General features: G+C 45.2%; 1 protein-coding gene across 1 annotated transcript in view; it reads left to right on the plus strand.

Moving 5' to 3' along the window:
- The first annotated feature begins 2,696 nt into the window (after window positions 1–2,696).
- LOC133351856 (ankyrin repeat domain-containing protein 13C-like) overlaps window positions 2,697–14,496 on the plus strand; it is a 35,790-nt gene continuing 23,990 nt past the window's right edge. The window contains exons 1-4 of the mRNA XM_061567425.1: window positions 2,697–3,482; window positions 6,759–6,800; window positions 10,951–11,055; window positions 12,827–12,912. Coding sequence (XP_061423409.1) covers window positions 2,933–3,482; window positions 6,759–6,800; window positions 10,951–11,055; window positions 12,827–12,912 — 783 coding nt within the window. The 5' untranslated portion in view covers window positions 2,697–2,932. The remainder of the gene's footprint in view (window positions 3,483–6,758; window positions 6,801–10,950; window positions 11,056–12,826; window positions 12,913–14,496) is intronic.

Below are 14,496 nucleotides of genomic sequence, written 5' to 3' on the forward strand. Positions count from 1 at the left end.
TCTGGGCAAGTGTGGGCTGTATGTAGTGTACCGGTAAATATTTGTACAACATCGTGCCGGGATACGGACGCGATGCAAAGTTCACAGCCAAGAAAGAGAGAGAGGGGGGGCCCCTTTTGTGTGGCCACAATCATCTGTGTGTGTGTGAAGCCGTAGTCAAGTGAAAAGCCCTCGAATGTTTTGGAGTACAGTGAATGAAACTTAATATCGTGGATTTCCACCACCCCCCCCGCCCCCCAACTTAATTTCTTAATTTGATTTTCATTGAGACATCATCAAAGGGGGAAAACTTTCAACCATGAGTGGTCTGGGAATGGAATGAGGTCATCGGTCTCCATGGCTTCGGGGATGCGAGCGTAAAGCCCCAGTAAGCACAATGTGCACGAAGCAGCAATGTGGGAGTTTTTAGAATTCTCTGGCAAGGGCTGTGGCTCTGAGAGCACAGTGGAATGAAGATCCCCTGATGGGACACATAGACTGTTTATTGTGGAGATGTGCTTTGTGTGTAAGCTGCTCACACCATGCAAATGCGAACCCACCCTAAAGCCCTTGCGTGAATTATATTACACTCTACGCACACAATTGACTTTTCTCCCCGTTACTTTGTGCTGGAATGGAACGGTGGTGCAGCGGTTAGCGTATTGATTGCGCAATGAATTCTGCCCCCTGAACTCAATTCTTGGCCACGGTTAAAATCATTGTCGAAGGATCCTACGCTGACTACCGTGAATGATTGTCGTACAACCCCCATAACCAACAGGCGTGAATAGGAAGGTCTTAATTACATGTCGATAATTTGTCTTATATTGTATGTAATTTTGTTTACTATACTACATATGGGTTGTCACTTTTAGACAGAGATGTTCATTGAAAGAGGCTTGAAGTCCCAATGGGGTTTCACCCGATAAAATAAGGTCTACCAACAGATACACTCACTCAACATATGGAACTTTGTTGGATGCTTGGCACTCTTAAAACTTTTACATCGCATTCATAATCTGAGGTTAAACTGTGAACATTCCCTGACGTTGCCTGCATCGAATAGCGTGAACGTCGATTGTTTGTTTTTTGTTTCGTGTATGAATAAACTTTTTTTTCTCCCTGTGGCACACCACGGGCAAGAGAATCAAGGATGTATTGTACGGAAAAGGGACAAAGGAACAGGAAAGAGATGCCAGGACAGAGGTCCACAGGACGGACAAAGAGGCCACGGCTCAAGATGAGCAGCAGGAATAAAGGAGCCTCAGGCAGGAAAGAGGAGGTGGGGGGTGAAGGAATGATCGTGCCCAGATGTTGTGGATGAGAGGGTGGTGATGATGAGAGGGGATGAACAAGATAGAGAAGGAAGTGAGCTGGATGAAGCGGCGGCTGTTTTCAAAGGGGGCGGGGAGAGGGGCGGGGCTCAGAGTGGGGGTGGCCACACGCAAGTCACGTGACCAATGGGAGGCTTGAGGTGATTTAGATATTCTGGAGATGCAATGGGTTCAAGTGACCCATGGGGCCACGAGAGGCAGCAAATCACCACAACATAAAACACGAGTGACGCACGATTGTTAAAACTTGTAAATGACGAGAAACACCCATCTCAACAGAAATATAGTGCGGGCGGGGGGACCATAATTGCACAAATTTATATTGTGGGATGGCCTAAGAAAAAAGGATCACAATGCAGTTCTTCAGGAACTGGTGGTTTGTGTGTAATAGACAAAAACGGAGTGCTTGTTTCCATGTGTTTGTGCGACGTCTGAAACTTGCATGCCTGATTATGAATACGGGCAATATCTAAATGACGTGACATTTTTTAAACTTGGAATTGCATTAAATTATGAATTGGAATCTAAATTACACACCTCAAAACAATTGATAACGTGTATTTACATATATGATTATATTATATAGCGCTTCTTTCTCTAAGGATGCTGGTGTTCATGAAGCCACTTCCTCTGCTGTGCTCGCTCACGAATGGATCGCACACAGCTGTATAGTCTATTGTTAAATATATGACAAACAATAGAAACGAGATGGTAAAACGGAGGCAGGAGAATCGATTCTTGCAATCGAATTGCCAAGCGGGATCGTTACACCCCCACCCATTCCAACAGCTCCCCTCTCACACAGCCCCGCCCCTATCCTCGCTCCGCCCCTCCTGGCCACGCCCATATCCTCCTCGCCCCGCCTCTATTCTCCTCGCCCCGCCCCTCATCAACCCCCCATCGCCCCGCCCCTACCCTCCTCGCCCCGCCCCTATCCTCCTCGCCCCGCCCCTATCCTCCTCGCCGCGCCCCTATCCTCCTCGCCCCGCCTCTATTCTCCTCGCCCCGTCCCTATTCTCCTCACCCCGCCCCTCATCAACCCCCCATCGCCCCGCCCCTACCCTCCTCGCCCCGCCTCTATTCTCTTCGCCCCGCCCCTTCTCGCCCCACCCCAACCTCTTCTTGCCCCTCCCCCCATCGCCCCGCCCCTACCCTCCTCGCCCCGCCCCTCCTCGCCCACCCTCTCCGAACTGCACCGCGTGGAGGCGCAAACGCGCGCGCGCGCGCGCCACACTCCGGTGCACCTCACTGCGCATGCGCAAACGCCGCCTCGCACTCTCTCCCTTGACTTTCAAATCAACAATTTGCCCTCAGGGTGGATCTCCGAGGACATCAACAACATCCCGCGTTCGGCTCGGGCGCCTCCAGGGCGTTTTGTTAATTTCGACGATGTCGAGCGAAGGGTCCCGAATCTCGCGTCTCCCGCACCGGGGGTCGTGATGCTGGAGGCGCTCGCGGGGAGAAGAAGAAGCAGAAGACGGCGACCCGCGCGTTCCGCACGCCGCTCACCGCGCCGCTGTTCCCGAAACTAATTCCCTCCCGCTTTAGCTGAGCTCGCTCGCTTGCCCGCGGTGCTGTTGCTGCTGCTGCTGGTGGGAGCCCTGGGTCTCGACGATGCCATGACCGGCGAGAAGCCAGGGGGCCCCGCGGGCCACTGCGTCCTGCGGCGCTCGGCGCTTCCAAACGGGGCGCGGGCGCAGGCCGAGGCGGAGGGCCGCGCTCCGGCCCAGCTCCAGCTGCAGGTCCTGGCTGCCAAGCAGCAGCAGCAGTTGCAGCTGCAGCAGCAGCAGCACAACAATCACCAGCAACAACAACAACAGCTGCTGCTGCTGCAGCAGCAGCAACAGCACAACAATCAGCAGCAGCAACAACAGCACAACAACCAGCAGCAGCAGCACAACCACCTCGAACATCTTGACCAGCAACAACAGAATCACCAGCAGCAATACAACCACCAGCAGGATCAGCATGCGGGCGGTGTTGTTGGTGGTGGAGGTGGTGGTGGAGGAGGAGGAGTGGTGGGTCGTTGGGAGGCCCGCGTGCCCTCGGCGCACGGGGTGGCCCTGCCGGGGGGCCCCTGCCCGGTCCACGAGAGCGTCTTCCGCGGGGATCTTCGTCGTCTCTCGATGCTCATCCGCACGCACAACATCGCGCAGAAGGATGCCCACGGTGAGCAGCGGGGCCTGGGGCCACGGGTCGAGGCGGTCGTGGTTTGGCATCAGCCGGGGTCGGTGTGGTTATAGGGGCAGAGTTGAGATCAGTCCGTTATGGTAAGGACTTTGGGATCAATGTCTTGTGGTTATGGTTATAGGGTGACTGGTTGTGATCAGCCCCGTAAGGTTTTGGAGTTCGTAACTTGAGTCTTCTGATTGTGGTTATAGGACGAGGATTGAGATACGTGGGCTAAGGGTTCAGAGCTGCGGTTACGGTTGTGGAATCGGCATTGAGAGCACTTTGGGTTTTGTGGTTATAGTTATAGGGTCAGGGATGAGATCAGTGGGGTACATTTAGGGATGCAGCAGTGGGGTTTAGGGTTATGGGGTCAGAGTTGAGAACAGTGATTTAGGATTAGGAGCTCGGGCCTAGGGCCTTGTGGTTATGGTTATAGGGCCAAGATTGCGGTAATTGAGTAAATAGATTCAGGGCTGGGAAATGTGATTAGGGTTATGGAATCAGGCTTGAGAAAGCATGATAAGGGATAGGGCAGAGGTCAGAGAGTAGAGTTAGGGTCGGGGTAATACGTTTTAAATTAGGAGTTTGGGGTCATGGTGTTACATTAAGGGAGTTTGGATGATAACAGAATTTCGAGAGTCAAGAAATTAGGGTTAGGAATAACCTTTAACCCTAACACTAGCTGTGTCTGGCCTGTTGGCATGGGCGTAAATCAGCACCGCAACAAAGCAATGTGCATCACGATCGATGCTGTCATCCTTCCACAGTGACCGTGTTTAATTAACGCGATGATGCTGTATGTGCATTGTTAGTTATCAAAAGGCTGTTCCTGTTATAGCAAAGCACACCACTTCCCTGTAGCTCTGCTGCCCTTCGCATGGTCCAAGATTGCCCCTGGGAGGGGGGCTAAAGCAGAGCTCAGAAAGTCAGCACATGTTGAGACACATGTAATGCGGTTTAACACGTAGGCTTTCGCGACCAGTATTATGTAATGCGCCCAGAAAAAAAAGAAAATAAGCCCTACACACAATACTTAACTCGGCCACATTCAAGATGTTTTCATACAAGTTAATTGTCACATGATTCAAAGGGCAGCCTGTGCCTGCCTAGCCATTACACCTAGCCAACAGCATGAGGTAATTGCAGTGTGAAGATTCCTCCGCTTGCAGATGAGTGGGTCTTTCTGGTGCATGTAGATATAATATGTTTTATTGTTTTCTGTATGGTACTGTGGACAACAAAAAGTGAAATGGGGTCCTCGTAATGCAGAACAATTTGGGTTTTGGGGTAGGCGAAGGGGCAGCACTAGGGCAAGTCATGCCTCCTTGGCTAGTTGATTAGGGATAGCAGGGCTCGAGTTTGGTGGGTTTGTGTACTTCACTACCACTTGGGGTTGTGACATGGCCCAACAGTCACGTGTTGACCTCTTGCTGCAGATGTTTGCGATTCAAATGTGGCAGGGTCACCCTGGTTAGGATCGCATAAAATGCATTGTGTGCTTCACAGTGTACATTAATCCGAAACGAGTAGGCCATTTTTCGATTTAAAGCTTTCGTGATTGCAGGGATTAATCTTCTTGGTTCTTTCGGTAAAGTCACGTATAAGGGAAATAATAAAAATAATAAAAATAAAACATAATAAAATACAATTCTCACTGAGAATTGTATTTTATTATGTTCTCACTGAGAATTGTATTTTATTATGTTTTATTTTTATTATTTTATTATTTTCCTTCTACGTGACTTTACCGAAAGAACCAAGAAGATGAGTAGGCCATTGTGGTTTGGTTTCATGTCCAATTTAGGCCAGTTAGAAATTTCCATACAAATAATGTAATTGGTATTACACTTAGCAAGCGTTGTGCCCTTTTGGCAGACTAATGCCTGCTGGCATACCAGGGACAGCTGCCACTGGGGATGCCCTTTGAAATGTATGAGATGTGCGGTAAAGTCGCTTATCGTGTTTGAAGCACTGAGATGCCCAGTTTTAAGGGCACTATACTCTATCAGAAACAATCATTATTCATGTTGTGATTCCTCCCCAATGCTGTGTTTTGGCTTTGCACGTTTTAATCTCTCTGGCCGTGTCAAACATCTTCGAAAAAACGGATGAAACACATCGCCTTGGCAATTTGCCGCATTGTTAGTGATGGAGACGTTGGCACATTATCACCAAAAGTCAGATGAATGGCTCCCCTGGTGCTTGCTGCGCTCGTGTAGGGTTAATGGATTGGGCGGCTGCGATGAGGTAATGCCATATACGTACTCTGCGTCCGACGTGCCGTACGTAACGCTGAGATGATGAGCAGAGGAAGAGGTGTGGTATTCTCATTCGGGCCACGTGAGACGTCTTGGCTTTAATGCCAGCCGGTAACAGGACCATGCCCTTGAACATTTAATTTAAATCGATCACACAAGAGGCTCTTGGTAAATATTAACAAACCGTGCATTTTTAATGGTGAAGTCGCATTTTCAAACCATTTCAGTGTGAGGGTCAGCGAAGAGTGACTACCCTTGGCCGTACAGCTGCCGTGCTCAGGTGATGATGACTTAATTGGAGCCATGTGACTCCACTAAAAATGACTCAACTTGTGAAATGGCTTCTTGTTCTGGCTGGCAGTAAGTGTTAGTCTGCGTGCAGCTTCAGAACATGATTATTAAAACAGCCTTTGAGGAGTAATCCGATTTCCATTTTGTTTTAAATACTTGTGACTAGTTGACTTAATGCAAGATTTAATATTCTCTCAGTTGACGTCCTGTCCAGGCATGCTTTAGCAGCAGTGTGCCAGAATTGTAATGTTTTTTTGGAATTGTACCAACCAGATTAAGAGGTTCCACAGTACACACAATTGGTTGTTAGGGTACTCCAGGTATCGAATTGTGGAGGTAGACCGTAGAAAATTAAGATTTATTACTTTGGCCATGGTTTCATCATGACCAAGGAACACAAAACAGTTCACGCCATGCTCCAGCAATGTGGTTTATAGTACTTTAAATACATTTCATGACATAATTGATCAGAAGTATATTTCATAAAGCATAGTGTTTTATTGCTAACTGCTTTGTGGTTTATTTATGTTACTCTGGAAATGTGAATTGTACTTATATATAGTTAATGAGCAAGAACACAAAACAGCTGGCTCTTAGTACATATTATTTAGCCCTTTAAGTGCAACGCTGTGTGGAAGTCATTGCCAATCGTTGCATCAACTTTTTTCACGTGTGCTCATTGTTTGATATGCTTTTAAATGTATGCATTTTGTCATTTCCACAGGTAACACCCCCCTGCATTTAGCTGTGATGCTTGGACATAAAGGTAAGTGCATAATGCCCCGTGACATTGTATTGTGTTAATAGCTGGTCTCTTTCCTGATTCACTTCAGTTTATGATGTGGGCCTCAATAAGTGCCCACAAACGTCCGTTTCTGTACACCCGTAAACCCTTGCAGTCATATTGATTTCTAAACTAATAAAATATGCAGTTGTATGGCACTGGTAAGATTTTCAGTACTGCTTGTTTAATGAGTAAAACCACCTTTAAGAAGGACATTCACTTGCTCGATGGCATGTGCCCTTCAGTTAAACACCTTTACCAAGTGCATGAGGTAGTACTCATTTGCATTAATAATAATTCAAATTGATAATGCGCATTCCATCCTAGGATCCCAATGCGCAGTCCTGCATTAGTGATTGAAATTCCACATTCCTATTGCATAGGGAATTATATCCATAGGACAACAATAGTCGATTGCCCGCAAAGTGATACTTACAATTTAGGATTTTCTTTTTGTTATTTTGTTGTATTTTTTATTGCATCTATAACCGAAAACGTGTGGATCGTTCTGTATCTGCAGGTGCTTCTATATTTAGATGCACTATTTATTTAAATAATTATATTATATGCATTGGTAAAAGATAACAATTGCCTTCCTAAACGAATATTCTATTATTTTTCAGTAAATTAACAAAAATGGTCTGTCTACATTACATTGCAAACATTTATGCAATGATCGTGTATATCTTTAAAAAATATATATTTAGACTTTTTGGTGTAGCATTTTGAATTGATTATACCTGCAATGCAAAGGTCATGCATGTAGTGCAACAGACACTTTGCTCAACCCCTAATGCGCTGCCTACAAATGGATTTAAATATTAGAATAAAAAAAACTTCATTACATTTTTAATGTGGGGTGTGAATTTAAAATGAGGCCTAATCTTTTTTGCAGCCCATGTCCCAAATTCTTCTTTTCCATTACCGCCTTACCAGTTCCTCTTTCTCCTGAGATCAATACCCATCTCCCAAGGAATTCAATCGCGCCACTGGTGCAGTTTTAGACGTGCTCTGGGAAACATGGTGAATGCTCAGAAATTGGCGTTAAAGCCACACAATTTAATTCGCCCCTGCTAACCTCGCATTTGAGAGTGGATTGATGAAAGCGTGCGTTACTGCAAACAATGATGCCATTGGTAACCAATCGCACGTTCTCGTTTACCATATACGGCGGTCCCGACTTTTTTCGACACAATTCGTTCCTGGAAACCCTGTCATAAATCGTAAATCGGACCGTGTTATCCCATAGACAGTAGAAACAGTCGAAACATTACTTGCCGATGTGTGTTTCCTTTTATCGGCCATTTTTGACAGGGTTTAGTAGGTAAATATCCACAAAAACACTTGAGAATAGCAAACACTCCACGCCAAGTCACATCGGAAACCAGACTGACTCTCGATTTAAAGCTTTCGTGACTGCAGGGATTCATCTTCTTGGTTCTTTCGGTAAAGTCACGTAGAAGGGAAGTAATAAAATAATAAAAATAAAACAATAAAATAATTCTCACGACGTTTCGGCCACATTCAGACGCTGTCGCCTCGACAGACCTGGTTTCACCTGAGGACGGCTGCTTGCGTTGTGGCCGAAACGTCGTGAGAATTATTTTATTATGTTTTATTTTTATTATTTTATTACTTCCCTTCTACGTGACTTTACCGAAAGAACCAAGAAGACAGACTGACTCTATTCATGTGTGTTCGAGAGTCGTGTCGGAAGATGCGTCATAAACCAAGTTTCTGTCAAAGCAATCGCATTGTGGCATTATATAGACATCGTAAATGAGGATCGTTGTAAATTGGACCATAGTAAACTGGAAACCACCTGTATTTTATTTTGTCTGCTTTTAAATATCTATCCTGGCAGGATGACTCATGCTGATCTTTATTTCACACACAGTGCAGACCACGAAATGCATGCTCGTATAATTATAAGGCAGTGCCGAGACCACTCAGTGGTTAAATACCAGTGGAATGTGCATACCCTTGCAAGTGTATAATTCTCCATCGGCAGCAATTTAACTTTAATCTGTTCAAATATCTAACCATTCATTGCATCTTTAGGTTTCATCATTTGGTATTACGTTTCTAATTAACAGGGTGGTTCATTAATACAACTTAGATATGTTATAGTGCACCAAGTGAGTGGTTGCTTTTTGCATGTGAAGTGCCAAGGCTTTGACAAGTGTCTTGAAGCCTTGTGGGCTCTGCTTAGATAACGGAGGAGGTGGCTTACCCCTCTTATCTCTTAACTGCAGTCCAGCGTGCGTCATGTTTTGTTGATATCCTGAAAACGGCTTGATGTCTGCACCAGGATTCCCATCTGTTTCAAGTTCCGTGTAATTCAGCTGCAGGCAGTGTTAGGTAGCGTCATTCACGCGTGCAGTGAAGTGTTAATGCATTTGTTTTGTTGCTATCAGGCTGCAAAATACGATGGAAATAAATAAGTAATTTAGGAAGTGTAGATTTCTATTCGAATAAAATATTGTCATGTTTTTAATAGATAGTGCTGCAGTAGATTTCTGTTTTATGGTTTCACGAAAAATACAAACATTTACAAATCCTAATTGTATTAAAGTGCGTTAAAAAACATTGTACTGCAGTCATACTCAAGTCCCCTTAAATTATTTCTGTGTTAAATGTTATGTTTAAGATGTTTTTCTTACTCCAGTGTGCCAAGAGCAGTGAAATTGAGACATTGTGTTTTGCAAGTGTCTCCAGTTTCTCTGAATTAATTTTATGGCAGTGGACGTGCCCTGCAAATAACCCTGTCTGGTTGGGGTCAACTTGATGTCAGAATAATTCTGTCACTAGAAGCTTGGCTTTGCCTTGCTGAGGAATAAAACATAAATAATAATAAACAGTTCTTCCGGGGAGATGTATAGCGTTAGGCCGCGCATGCAGTGAACAGCCAATTAATAACTTTCTATACTTCAATAGTGTACATTTAAGTATAGATTTGCCCTGAGATCTATTTTAAGTTGTCCTGCAGTTAGCACAAAACCATGTTTTACCTTCAAATTAGGTTGTTTAATCGAAGGAGAGTGATTTTGTTGAGCACATGTAATTGACCAATTTTATAGAGTTCCTTGTTCTCTTTATAATTAGATTCAATTAAAAAAACTTCAAGGTTGTAATTAAGACGTGGAGTAGCTAGTATGGTGCACGGTGTTAAACCACAAATGCGTATTGTCTATAATAATGGTCTTTACCCAGGAAAGCCTCGCCTAGACTTGAGACCGTTTTTTTTCAGTAGGGCCCTGCATCGGAATGCTTGGCCAATTTTATAAATTATTGTGTTTATATATGAAACGTAATCAGAGTGCCTGGAGAAAACATACATGTGACAGCATAACTTATAGAGCTCTGCACGATTCGATGGTCCATTCCTGGACTGCTAGCTCCTGGCCACCTCACAGCCCAGAGAGTTTTGGAGTTTCAGAAATATACATTATACCACCAATACTTGTCTGTAAAGTGCTGGAGCACAACCCTTTGCTTTATGTCCACACGATCATACACTGGAACACAGGCTGCCATCACCGTAAAAGCTACGATACAAAATACACTTGATGGCAGTTGTCACTGACATTGATCATTGGATTACAGGTGTGAGCCACTATGCCTAGTGTTAATCTCCAATCCTTTTCCCATCAATCTACTAAACAGGATTGTACTTTGCTTAGCTTCTGGATACATTCAAGGAGTATTTGATTGTATTGAGGCATCTGAGGATGATTTTGTCGGATCGAAGAAACTCAAGCCTCCGTACTGCGTGTAGCCAAGTGTCTGTGCTCTTAAGAGAGGGCAAGTAGTGTAGCGGTTTGCGTGCTGCTCTCTGAACCCGGGCACCTAAGTTCAATTCCCACTCACGGCCAACACCAGTGACAATTATTTCAACCAGTCCTGAGCCTCCCCTAGGTCGACTCAGCCTCAAATGAGTACCTGGTGCGGTGTGTAAACATCGCAACCAGGGAGACAAAGGATGTAGGTCGTGCTGCTGGCCACCAACCCCCTCGTGTGCCGTACTGGCCTTCATAGGTGCTCGCTAACAACACTTGCCCCAACAGTATGTGACAGCTGTATGGGGGATATTTGTCTTTTGTGCCCATAACCTCCTGTACTTGTTCCACAGAATGTGCTCACCTGCTGCTAGCCCACAATGCCCCCGTGAAGGTGAAGAATGCCCAGGGATGGAGCCCCCTCGCCGAGGCAATCAGCTACGGAGACCGGCAGATGAGTAAGCGCCCCTCTTTGAACAGTCCCCCGGTGCCAATGGTTATTTTTGTGCGTGCTGTTATTTCACCATCATCATCATCAACTGTTATTCTATCAACTGCTGTATGTAGGTCTCCCCATGTTATCGCCATCTGTCACAGTCCTGCGATGCAACAGTCTATCTTGCTGCTGCACACGACCTAATCCTGTGGCCCCATCTCCGTTGTGGTCGATCTCTCTGGCGCTTTCCAACCTTTGCTGTCTGTCATCGGTATTGTCCATTTGCTATCCTCCCTTTTAGCCACGTGTTCTGGCCAAGCTTTTCAATGTAACTTTTCTTAACCATAAATTTGATGTAGCTATGTTGTGTGTGTTATCTAATGCGTGTGTTCATCTTTCTGCGTTTCGTTGGAATGCCCATGTTTAGACCAAATATGTATTTATAAAAGCAGGGCACATAAAATCAAACCTATTGCTAGCATTTACACCGTTTAAAGATAAAGCGTTCGTATTTTATCATTCAAAAGGTCACGCAAAACGATTTCTTGCTAAAATGAATGTGGTTCTATGCTTAGCTGTGTTGTCATCCCTGTGCCATTGGTGAACATTTCACATTTCTACGACGGTGTCCAGTCTTTCATTAGGGTGACTTTTGTTTATACCACAGTGGTAGTCTTTTCATCATTCCCAGAGGTAAAATGAGCCGAGTCAAAACCTCTGGCCTGGATTTGAACTCTGATTGCAAATCAAGTGCTTTTTCCACAGCACCACTTAGCCAGCTATCATTGCTGTAAGTATGTCTTAATTACCGTGGTGTTAATGGGTCTAGTGATTCATGTAAATATAATTATTCATTTATAAGCATTTCTACTTTTTTCCTAACAATTTGCAATTTTTTTCCGAAGAAGTTGCTAACAGTTCTTTTTACACAGGTCTCCCTTTTTAAAGAGAAAGTTGACATTTGAACAACCTCTCACCTTGTTATGAATCTTAAGAAATCCTTCTGTTCGTTCTATGTCATTATTTGATTGCGGTAGGTATAATTGACCTTTATCCTTGGGATCCATGTCTCAGGTTTAAATTTAGCCAGGTCTCTCTGAGACAGCAATCCAGAAAATGTTTCCGCACCCGGCACACCACATTTAACACATTCCTGCGGAGGGAGCTGGTAGGCACGTTGGGTTGCTCGGTCAATGGCCAGGGTCAACGGCGGCATGGTGTATTTCGCAAATATGGCCGACTGTGAGGGCGGCAACAAGCCGGCATGAGTAGGTTAAACGTTGAGTTTTATAAGGGCACCACGGGGTGACCAGCCCCTCCCTACCCAGCCCCACGCCCCACCCTCCCCACCCAACCCCTCCCCACCCTCCCCTCCCCACCCAGCCCAGCCCCTCCCCACCCTCCCCACCCAGCCCCTCCCCACGCTCCCCTCTCCAACCTCCCATTTTTGAATGCACGACGGACGGACACAATAATCCCCTGTGGGCTGGTGTAACCAGGTGGCTCCTACCAGTAGTAATCCTCTTGGTATGGCTGTGGCTACTACAATTGACACCCTTGCAAACGAGATGTTCCATGTCAAGGGATTATTCAAGCAGCAACAACAACAACAAAACTAGTCACGTGACATCTTCTGGTTTTTACCAGCGACCCGGAAAAATATTCAGCAAGAAATGAAGCCCTGACTGTCATGACACATCGACATGGGTGGCTGAGGTTTTTTAGGCAAGGTGGCGGGCCGCTCGCTTGCGAACTGATGCGCATGTTTGTGCGACGCTTGCGTGCGCCCACAGTCACGACGCTGCTGAGGAAGTTGAAGCAGCAGTCGCGTGAGCACGTGGAAGAGAAGCGGCCTCGCCTGCTGAAAGCGCTCCGGGAGGTGAGTGGCGCTTTGTCCTCGTCAAAGGTGGATGTGACGAGACGGAAGACACGAGTGTCGTAGCCCTGGTCTTGCCGAGATGTTCACGTCCTACAGATTGTGAACACGTGATTACTGTGGAGGGTAACGATTCACTCAATGCCTGTGACCGAATTGCCCACCAATGCACCTGATCTTCTCGGATATCGGAATTTAAGCGGCGTTGAGCGTGTTTGGTTCTTGGATGGGTGACCACCATGCACAAACCAGGTCATCATAGGGCTGTGGAGTTAGCTAGTGGGCAGTCGAGGGCAGTGGAGCAAAATCTCGAATTTTACTGTCGTATGCTCTTCACCAACCCGCACTGACCAGGGTAGTGAAGTATGGTCGTAAAATCTTCACTGCATGGAGAGGCGGTTATCGAGCAGTAAACTGACAAAAGGGCCACACATGGTGAGTGAGGCACCCCTCCGACACACTGAGATGAAGGGTCACACTTTAATCCAAGGTTTATTTTTTGTCCCATTGTTCCTGTTTAGTTTGTTCCTTTTCATTAAATTATCTTTAGGGAACATTTGTTTAAAATTTGCATCAGATGTAAATAATTTATTGTTATATACTGACACTGGTATATTGAGGTGAGGTTAACGTTGTTGTAACAAGTGATTCATTACATTCCTGCTGACTTATTTTCCCTGAAATAAAATCCTCATGATTTTTTGTTTCCTTATTGCTTTTCACCCCACTCCATATATATAATTGATAAGCATTACGGGTGTAATGATGCATTGGTTTATCGATGTAAATCAGTTCTTTATCTCATATTACATGCATCAAATTTTGTGGGTAAGAATCAATGTTGTTCATTTGTATATGTTGTATATAATGGGTTCATAATAGAGATTTTTTTGGTTAGATCGCGTTTAATATACATGTGTCGTTAAACTCGCCACCACCCGACATAACCAATTAGTAAGGTTTGTCACATAAACAAAATATGGCAATTCGTTACTCGTACAGCACACCGATCGGTGTGTTGGAGAGTAAACCCACAACATTTACAATTCGATTACGACGTTTCGCCAGTAATTACAACTAGCATCATCAGACGGACAGCCAGATTTGTGGAGAAATCCTCCTACTGTTTCGTTATTAAATAGAATGATAAATGTGACGTCGTCACTTGTGAACCAAGCTGGTGTGAAGGCCAGAGGAGGCTGGGGGGGCTTAATGTTTGCATGTATATTACGCATACATACAAATTATGTAATGGTTTGACTTGACAGCTGCAGCCACTGGAAGTTCATAGTGGGGAGGGAAGGTGGTGGGGGTGAATCGTTACAACGCTCATCTGTTATCGTTCAACGTTATTAGAATAAGGGATATTTCTCTTGTTCTAGTTGTAATGTTAAACACGTTTGAAAGTTCTCGTGAAAGGTTAAACATTTTAAATTATGAAACTTGCGTGGATGCGATGCAGTATTAATTACGGCTTTCTTTTGAGCCTCGTCTCAATTGGTGCTAGACCAGATAACGCCAAAAGGCGTACAGCTTAAAGACAATGCACTATCAAAGTAATGAGGGCTTAGGGTAAGCATCTACATC

This window comes from Lethenteron reissneri, chromosome 39, assembly GCF_015708825.2.
Source record: "Lethenteron reissneri isolate LAM-NWPU_2019-01 chromosome 39, ASM1570882v1, whole genome shotgun sequence".
Lineage (NCBI taxonomy): Eukaryota > Metazoa > Chordata > Hyperoartia > Petromyzontiformes > Petromyzontidae > Lethenteron > Lethenteron reissneri.